At 43.0% G+C, this 10,395-nt stretch overlaps 1 protein-coding gene across 1 annotated transcript; it reads right to left on the reverse strand.

Moving 5' to 3' along the window:
- Nucleotides 1-5,148: 5,148 nt before the first annotated feature.
- nfkbiab (nuclear factor of kappa light polypeptide gene enhancer in B-cells inhibitor, alpha b) lies at nt 5,149-8,706 on the reverse strand. The gene is made up of 6 exons (XM_055640524.1): nt 8,282-8,706; nt 7,583-7,691; nt 6,881-7,091; nt 6,555-6,643; nt 6,188-6,436; nt 5,149-5,628 (listed from the first exon to the last, which is right to left on the reverse strand). The coding sequence occupies exons 1-6, from the start codon at nt 8,545-8,547 to the stop codon at nt 5,575-5,577; spliced, it is 978 nt and encodes a 325-aa protein (XP_055496499.1). The 5' UTR covers nt 8,548-8,706; the 3' UTR covers nt 5,149-5,574.
- Nucleotides 8,707-10,395: the final 1,689 nt, after the last annotated feature.

A 10,395-nucleotide genomic window follows, 5' to 3' on the forward strand; every position in this document is an offset into this window, starting at 1 on the left:
TCACATTGGGAGGGAAACCACATTGACTAAAGGACGAGGACATGTCAGATGTCCGAGAATGGAAAACCTCATCTTGGAAACAGATACAGCAGAGGTGGAGAAATTAAGGATAGGTGATGGTATCTTTGGAAGAGGCAGAGTGGGAGGAAGTTTAGTCCAGATAACTGTAGGAATCGTTAGGTTTGTAGTAGATTTCAGTCGGTATTCTATCCCCTGTGATGGAAACTGCAAGATCAAGAAAGGGGAGAGAGGTGTCAGAGAAGTGCAGAAAAACAGAATCGGACAAAGGCTCGAAGCAACCGTAACTCTACTTTTTAAAATGGGAGATGGAAAACAGAAGCTATATAGACTTATTAGTTTGACAAAAACTATAGGAAAAGTGTTAGAATCTATGAGGTGTGTAAAATCATGAGAGGAATAAGGTGACTTCTTTGCACAGGGGAATTAAGAAAGAGGGAATATTGATTTAAGATGGGAGGGGAAAGATTTAATAGAAACCTAACGGGCGTCCTTTTTACACGGAGGGTGTGGATATATGGAACGAACTGCTAAAGGAAGTAGTTGAACCAGGTACATCTTGGTCAGCATTGATGTCTTGGACTGAAGGGCCTGTTTCAATGCTGCATGAATCTCTGACTATTAATAAGAAAATGTTTATAGGTAACTTCCAAAATAATAATCGGAGTGGTCCAGGTCTGCATGGATTTTTGAAAAGGAAATTATGTTTGAAAAATCTGAAAAGAATTTTGAGACTATAACTAGCAGAATAAATTATGTGGGTTATTTGGTTGTTTAGACGGCCTCTGACAGAGTACCATGCAATAAATTATTCAACAGAATTGAGCATTTTTGGAATTATAGAGCTGTATAGCACAGGCATTGCAGGCTGGGAGGAGGATGCAGAGAGGCTTCAGGGAGATAGTCAGGTTCATGAAATGGATAGGAATGTTGCAGATGTGTAAAAATGTTGTTAATTGCTTAAGAATTCTCTGCCACAAAATTGCTTGAGGAATTCTCTGCCACAATAGGTAGTTGAGGCCAGTTCATTGGCTATATTTAAGAGTGAGTTAGATGTGGCCCTTGTGGCTAAAGGGATCAGGTGGTATGGAGAGAAGGCAGGTACAGGATATTGTTGGATGATCAGCCATGATCATATTGAATGGCGGTGCAGGCTCGAAGGGCCGAATGGCCTACCCCTGCACCTATTTTCTATGTTTCTATGTTTGTCAGAGGAGATTTTTTTTTGAATGGTGAGAGTTTGAAAGGTGTTGTGTTCAGAGGGACCTGGGTGTCCTTGAACAGGAATTACAGAAGGTTTTTGATAGATTGAAAGGTACAGCATGGAAACAGGAACTTTGAGCCACCAAGTCCGCTCTAATCATCGATTTTTGCTTTCACCCCGTACACACTAAGGGCAATTTGCAGAGTGCAATTAACCTATGAACCTGCACATTTTTGGGATGTGGGGGGAAACTGGAGCACTCGGAGGAAACCCATGTGGTCACAAGGAAGACTTGCCCACACGGCACAGTAGCAGCATCAGGATCGAACCCAGGTCTCTGGCATTGCAAGGCAGCAGCTCTCCCAACTGCGCTATTGTATTGCTCCTATCCTAAACACTTCACCTTAACCTCAATTCTGAGAACGTTTTATGGATCACTTGATTTTACATGATATGGAACCAACACAGGCTCCCTAACGAAAGGTTAGTGCCACTGTTGTCTCGAGCCCTTTGCAGTTTTGCAGAGAACCCTGTCATTTTCCCTTCCATGTGTGATGCCAAACGGCACCTCTATCTCAGTTTTGCAAACACAGTGAACTTAGTGGAGTCCTTTCACAAGAAGTGGAGTATCAGCTACCTTTGTGTAATGATCAACTGTGCATATGATTTCACCCATGCATAAGCAGTAGTCATACAGCATAGAAACAATCCATCAGCGCAACTCATCCATGAGGACCAAGATGCCCTAAGAGTCCCATTTGCAAACGTTTGACGCGTTGCTGGTTAGAGAGGAGATTAACACAATAGAATGGAAGAACATTAGCTTGGAGGATGTGGAATCGATATGGGTAGAGCTGCGAAACACTAAGGGACAGAAAACGCTAGTGGAAGTTGTGTACAGGCCACCTAACAGTAGTAGTGGAGTTGGGGATGGCATCAAACAGGAAATTAGAAATGCGTGCAACAAAGGTAAAACAGTTATAATGGGTGACTTCAATCTACATATAGATTGGGTGAATCAAATTGGCAGGGGTGCTGAGGAAGAGGATTTCTTGAAATGTATGCGGGATAGTTTTCTAAACCAACATGTAGAGGAACTACCAAGAGAGCAGGCTATTCTAGACTGGGTATTGAGTAATGAGGAAGGGATAGTTAGCAGTCTTGTTGTGGGTGGCCCCTTGAGCAAGAGTGACCATAATATGATTGAGTTCTTCATTAGGAAGGAGAGTGACATAATTAATTCAGAAACAAGGGTTCTGAACTTAAAGAAAGGTAACTTTGAGGGTATGAGACATGAATTGGCCAAGATAGACTGGCAATTGATTCTTAAAGGGTTGACGGTGGATATGCAATGGAAGGCATTTAAAGACTGCATGGATGAACTACAACAATTGTTCATCCCAGTTTGGCAAAATAATAAATCAGGGAAGGTAGTGCATCTGTGGATAACAAGGGAAATCAGGGATAGTATCAAAACAAACGATGAAGCATACAAATTAGCCAGAAAAGGCAGCCTACCAGAGGACTGGGAGAAATTCAGAGTCCAGTAGAGGAGGACTTACTTAGGAAAGGGAAAATAGATTATGAAAGAAAACTGGCAGGGAACATAAAAACTGACTGCAAAAGTTTTTATAGATATGTGAAGAGAAAAAGATTAGTTAAAACAAACGTAGGTCCCTTGTAGTCAAAAACAGGTGAATTGATCATGGGGGAACAAGGACATTGCAGACCAATTGAATAACTGTCTTCACTAATCTGCCGGAAATAGCAGGGGACCGGGGGTCAAATGAGGTGGAGGAACTGAGTGAAATCCAGGTTAACCGGGAAGTGGTGTTAGGTAAATTGAATGGATTAAAGGCCGATAAATACCCAGGGCTAGATAGGCTGCATCCCAGAGTACTTAAGGAAGTAGCCCCAAAAATAGTGGATGTATTAGTGATCATTTTTCAAAACTCTTTCGATTCTGGAGTAGTTCCTGAGGATTGGAGAGTAGCTAATGTAACCCCACTTTTTAAAAAGGGAGGGAGAGAGAAAACGAGGAATTACAGACCAGTTAGTCTAACATCGGTAGTGGGGAAACTGCTAGTCAGTTATAAAAGATTGGATAGCAGCACATTTGGAAAGTGGTGAAATCATTGGACAAAGACAGCATGGATTTATGAAAGGTAAATCATGTCTGATGAATCTTATAGAATTTTTCGAGGATGTAACTAGTAGAGTGGATAAGGGATAACTAGTGGATGTGTTATATCTGGACTTTCAGAAGGCTTTCGACAAGGTCCCATATAAGAGATTAGTATACAAACTTAAAGCACACGGTATTGGGGGTTCAGTATTGATGTGGACAGAGAACAGGAAGCAAAGAGTAGGAGTAAACGGGTCCTTTTCAGAATGGCAGGCAGTGACTAGTGGGGTATCGCAAGGCTCAGTGCTGGGATCCCAGCTATTTACAATATATATTAATGATTTGGACGAGGGAATTGAATGCAACATCTCCAAGTTTGCGGATGACACGAAGCTGTTATTGTTATTGGGGGCATTGTTAGCTGTGAGGAGGATGCTAGGAGGCTGCTAGGTGACTTGGATAGGCTGGGTGAGTGGGCTAATGCATGACAGATGCAGTATAATGTGGATAAATGAGAGGTTATCCACTTTTGGGGGCAAAAACAGGAAAGTAGACTATTATCTGAATGGTGGCCGATTAGGAAAAGGGGAGATGCAACGAAACCTGGGTGTCATGGTACACCAGTCATTGAAAGTAGGCATGCAGGTGCAGCAGGCAGTGAAGAAAGCAAATGGTATGGCATTCATAGCAAAAGGATTTGAGTATAGGAGCAGGGAGGTTCTACTGCAGTTGTACAGGATCTTGGTGAGACCACACCTGGAGTATTGCATACAGTTTTGGTCTCCTAATCTGAGGAAAGGCATTCTTGCCATAGAGGGAGTAAAGAGAAGGTTCACCAGACTGATTCCTGGGATGTCAGGACTTTCATATGAAGACTGGATAGACTTGGCTTGTACCCGCTAGAATTTAGAAGATTGAGGGGGGGATCATAGAAAATTACAAAATTCTTAAGGGGTTGGACAGGCTAGATGCAGGAAGATTGTTCCCGATGTTTTGCATTTTTCACAGAGAGTGGTGAATCTCTGGAATTCTCTGCCACAGAAGGTAGTTGAGGCCAGTTCATTGGCTATATTTAAGAGGCAGTTAGATGTGACCCTTGTGGCTAAAGGGATCAGGGGGTATGGAGAGAAGGCAGGTTACAGGATACTGAGTTGGATGATCAGCCATGATCATATTTAATGGCGGTGCAGGCTTGAAGGGCCGAATGGCCTACTCCTGCACCTATTTTCTATGTATCTATCCCTCTAAACCTTTCTTAACTATGTACCAGTCGAAGTGTTTTTTAAATGTTGTAATAGTACATGCCTCAACTACCAGCTTGTTCCATAAATCCAAATCTTCTGCGTGAAAAAGTTGCGCTTCAGGTTCCTATTAAATCTTGGTCCCTTCACCTCAAAGTTCTCTGGTTCTTGATTCCCCTACTCGGGGTAAAAGCACTGTATTCATTCGATTTATTCCCCTCATAATTTTAAACACCTCTATAAAACCACCTCTCAGCCTCCTGTGCTCCAAGGAATAAAGTCCCAGCCCGCCAGACTTTTCCCTATAGCTCAGGCCCTCGAGTCCTGGCAACATCCTTGTAAAAAGTCATGTTGGTTTATATTGACCCTTTGTTGTTCAATTATTTTTGTCTATTTGTCACAAGAACTCACGACTACACTGCTGTCCTCGGAACACCAGAGAGGTATCTTAAGAGATGCAGTGCCCCAGACACACTATGGAAGTGAAAATTCAAAGGTTAATGTTTGTGAGAGTCAGAAAAATGTTACCTAAACTTACAATTTCAACAGCAAGGAACAACTTTAAAAATTTCATATTCTTTATTTGACAAAAAATAAATAACCAAGGCTTGTATCAAATATTTTCACATAAAATGTACAATATTTACAATAATTCACATATTTACAGATTTTATACATTACAAATATGCACAATATCTCGGTGTAGAATGATTCACATATTTCTGTCTGCGACAGTGCATTCAATGTATCCCTTTGAACAGCAGAATTTCATTTTACGACTATAACTTACAACAACATTCTCTGCTTCGGGATAGATATTTCATTACAGTAAAAATTCTGTAAGGCACCCAACGGCATGACTTGGAAATATTAGTGTCAGTCATTGATGATTCTCATCAAATTACATGATTGGGTAACCAAGCTTCAATGCACATCTTCAACCCAGAATTGAAGTAGACAAAAGTTCAGATGCAGAGGGATCATCTTCAATACCCAAGCAGTTGTCCTCCAATGACACAGTCGTCGTAGCTGAAAGAAGCCTAGAAAATAACGAATTATACATTAGCAATAATTTTGGTGGCAAATGTTCATATTTTACCTCACATAATCAAATAAATCTAGAGATGGCTTTAGAACATGAACTTTTGTATTTTAATTTAGTTTAGGGATACAGCATGGAAACAGGTCCTTTGACTCAGCTTGTCCATACTGACCATTGATCATCTGGTCACACTAGTTCTATGTTCTACTTTCTCATCTACTCCCTACACACAAACGGGTAATTTAGGGGCCAATTTAACTGACAAACTGCTCACGTATTTGGGATGAAACCAGAGCACTCAGAGGAAACCCATGTGGTCGCAGGGAGAACATGCAAACTCCACATGGACAGCACCAGAGGTCAGGATTGAACCCGGATCTCTGGTGCTGCGAGATAGCAGCTCTACCAGTTGCATCAAAGTGGCGCACTATTGCTTAATGTTCCAACACCTGTAGTTCCGCGTATCTCCATTATACTAATTTTGTGCACATAAAAGCAAAGTAAAGCTTGCTCTTCAAACATTTCATGGTTAGATAATTTTCTTCCAGCTCACTCACCTCCCAGTCAGAAGATTCAGCATCCCACATCTGATTATCTTCGTACAAAATGCGTATGGACGGGTCTGTCACGTTAATAAGTTCGTCCTGGATTCTCAGGTTACTCCTTCCAAGAGTAAGGTGATACGGAGCGCTGTCATTGTACATCAGCACATTGGGATCTGCCCCACAACGCACCAACAAGGACACCATTTCAGCATCCTGCTCCTCCACTGCAAGATGAAGTGCCGTCCTACCACTGGATGGTTCCTGTGGAGAAGAAGCACACCTTGCTGTTAATAATTGCCGTGCAAGTGAAAACATGAAACACAGTCAATATATTAATTATTGATAACTATCAATTGGAAAATGAAAAAAAAAAACTTACCTGAACATTAATATTAGCTCCTAGTTGAATTAAGCATTTCATCATATCAGGAAGCCTGTTTTTCACTGCCAAATGCAAACATGTAAGACCTGAAATAGTAAAAGTGGAAACATCTCAAGATGCTGCAAACAATTTTCACCATCAAATCTTTCAGCCAGTAATATTACAATTTTCATATTATTGTCAAAACCAGAGCATTATGAAATAGTAGATGTACAGGATTCATTTAAAAAATCTAACATTATATTCTGACAATTTACGTTAAAAGATAAATAAATGTGAAATTAGCATTGAATTGGATGTGTGCAAATGATAGATATCTGTACCATTGTAATTTTTGCTATCCACGAGGTTTCGTATGTCTGGCCTTGTGCAGAACGAGTTGATAACGTCGATGCACGCAAACAGATTCATCTCGGAAGCGATGTGCAGAGGCGAATTTCCACTCACATCCCTTGATCCCAGGTCTCCTCCTGCCCAAACCAAAGCCTGCAGCACGTCAGTCTGTTGTGTGATCACTGCCAAATGCATGGCACTCTGGGGAGAACAAAATGTGAACCATTCACGTGAGAATACAGAAAGGAAAGCAGTGGGACACAGCACAACTGAAATGCAGGCTAGTTGTTCCAGTTCCATTTGTCATTTGTTGACACAAGTGGGACTTTCCCATCTCAGGAAACCACCCCCTCAGCTACTCATCAGTTTCACTTTACAATTATTTAGTCTCTTAAGTATTACATTTGAAACAATAGTGACAGTGCTGAGCATAAAACTGAGGTAATAATACTGCAAAACACCAGAATCATGGATTAGCGATCAGAAACATCGCCTATCCATGTTCTCCACTGATCATATCTGACCTGCTGAGTTACCACAGCACTTTTTCCCCCCAGATTACATTAGGAGGGTTAGGAGAGAGAGATCAGCCATTATTGAATGGTAGAATAAGCTTGATGAGCCGAATGGCCTAATTCTGCTCCTCTACCATAAACTAGGACGTGCAAAGAAAACCCAGCAAAAATATTTACCTGCTTTAGGTTATTCTGACGGTGAAGATACTCGTCCCCATCCTGTGTGTTGTTAAGGATTTGGCGAACGACGTCTTTGGCAGAATGGATAATGGCCAAGTGTAGGAACCTGAAAGAGAGGCATATGCCACGTTAAAACCTGCTGCAGCGGCCACAGCGAAGGGTGGAGGTTGCGCCGGAACTCTAGACAAAGACGGAACTCTCCAGGGTTGCGCAAGCTCGGGGTTTTGGGTACTTTCCACGCTGTTAAATATTTATCAGTGCGCCAGACGCTGGCCCCATGCCAGGGACTTTCCAAGCTGATACAGGAACTACTACGCCCAGCGCGCCTCTACAGACAGAACATGGTGCTCTCAACCATTTCTTCATCAGATCCCCTCACCCCCCCCCCCCCCCCTCCTCCAAACACACAAGTTTGCTCAAACAATTTAATATCAACGCAATCAATTAAGGATATTTTTTGCAACTTGTTTTAAACTCTAGCGTCTTTTGTTTTAGTCGTAGGAGTTTAAAAACTTTCAGCTACCCGCTAAAGTGCTGAGCTGTTGTATTACGTGTTTTTTTTCCAGCCAGCTTTAGATGTATTTTTACTCATGCAATTTATTTTTTTAAGGGGGGTGTAAAATACATTTTAGATTCCGTTTTTATTTAAACGAGCAATAGTAAACTACTTAAAGCAATGCTTTACAAAAGACTTACGTGTCTCCATCCTCCGAGGTGAAGTCTTTCCAGGACAGGGCTGGCTCGGGCTTGTCGGCCAGGCTGAGCTCCCTGATTTCCCGCAACACCTCCTCGTCCCTCTCGTTCATCGAGCCGATGCCGCTGTCGCAGCGATCCTCCAACAGTCCGCCCAGTTTGCTGACCGGGGGTTGCGCCGATCCGCACGCAGGCTCCAGCTTTCCCTTCCCTTTGAATTGCTGACCCAAACCATCCGTGCAATTGTTAAATAGAACGGGATCTGCCATTGCTTTAAAGCACTGAAGGGAAAATTCTCCCTGCGTTTGAAGGGGAGGAAAAAAAGGCCAAAAAACCAAATGCAAAAAATGCAGAGTATCTCCAAAAGCACAACCAGCAACCAGCTCCGTCACGTCTGAGACGCTGCGCTGCAAAGCAACAGATTTAAAACATCGCATTTCGGGGATTTTTTTTATATTTTGGGCGGGGCTTCTTGTCTCCGCCTCCAGTTCACATGTCATGCGAAAGCTCTGTGCTTTTTGCTGGGAAATTCCAGAGAACAGCAAAAGAGGACAAAGTGTACAGAGTGGGGAAAGCTTGGAAAATACCCGCACTGGAGCGGAGGGGAGTATTTGAGCGCAGCGATCAGCGGGAATATTCCACAAAGGGGCAAAGCCATCCAGGTATTAAAGATAAAAGGCAGGAGACAGTGGGAATCTCCAGTTGAACATAAAGTGCTGAAGGATCACAGCCGGCCAGGCAGTATCTGGAGGGAAAGGATAGGCGAGCTTTCAGGTCGTCAGACCCAGGCATTAAAGTTCAGTTTCCACTATAAACACCAGGACTGGGTGCCTTATCAATACCCAAAATATCCACTGGGTTTATTTTTTTTTGGGGGGGGGGGGGGGGGGGGGGGGGGGGGAGAGGGCTAGGGAATAACAATTAAAAAAAAATTCTTCCTTTATTTCCCCTGATGGTGGAGTGAATTTAGGAAGCTGTGTGGAAAAAAAAAATGGGGAAGTCCCAATCGTTCCCGCACTTTGTGCACGGGGACTGCCCGGCCCCGCATTCAAAAGAGCATCTTCATCTATCCGCTTCATCATTCAAGGGCCCGTGGAAAGTCTGCAGAGGAGGGGGTTGTTTAAGCGAGGGCGGGTTTTGAAAGAAAAATAACTTTGGTGTTCTAAATTATTTTCAGGGGAAGATAGGACGGGGGATGGGAGCGTTAGAGCGTTAGAAATGAAATGCACGATTTAGCAGTGTCATTCCTTGCCTTCTGCAGGTCGCTTCGAGATGCAAAACAATCACTGACATAGTAGGCGTGGGATAAACATAGAACCACATAGAACAGTGCAGCACAGGACAGGCCCTTCGGCCCACAATGTCTGTACAGAACATGATGCAGACCAACCTTTACTTGGCTGTGCATAATCCTAACCAGATTCTTATAAAATTGCAGGATTAAAACAATTTAATAACACCATCAACCCGCACTGTACTGTTCAGGAAGGCTTCCATGTCTCTTAAGTAGGCCTCAACACAAAAACAATTATTACAATCGTTCACAATTTCAACATTAGTTTTTTTGTATTTACATTTTTGATGCTCACTAAATATCATGATAACATAATAAAAAGAATATCATGATTATTGTAAAATATCTACACAAATCTTCAATTGAATTTTTATTATATACTAGACCAAGTGCAGACCCGTTGGGTCTGTTCCCCCAACGTGCAGTTGTGGGGGGGGAGGCGGCATGCAGCGTCACACACACTAACTATCCCCCCCCCCCCCACTCACGCTAATTACCCCCCTTGATATTATATTAATATTATCAATTTGCTCCTTTTACCCCATAACCACCCTATCTACTAACGCATAGCCCCCAACTTGCAGTCACATCTAGAGAGGGGGACGGGGGTAGAGAGTTAGAAGGGGTAGAGACAGAGAGAGAGAGACAGAAACACAAAGAGGGGCAAGTGGGAGAGGCGGAGAAGAGGAAGGGTGGGTGAGGAGGAAAGGTGGGGGAGGAGGGGAGGAGAGGGAGAGAGATGGGGTGGTGAGATGGGAGTGAGGGGGAGAGGGTGGGGAGCAGGGTGGGGGAGGGTGGAGGGAAGAGGGTAGGGGGTGTGGAG

This window comes from Leucoraja erinacea, chromosome 9, assembly GCF_028641065.1.
Source record: "Leucoraja erinacea ecotype New England chromosome 9, Leri_hhj_1, whole genome shotgun sequence".
In the NCBI taxonomy this organism is placed as follows: domain Eukaryota; kingdom Metazoa; phylum Chordata; class Chondrichthyes; order Rajiformes; family Rajidae; genus Leucoraja; species Leucoraja erinaceus.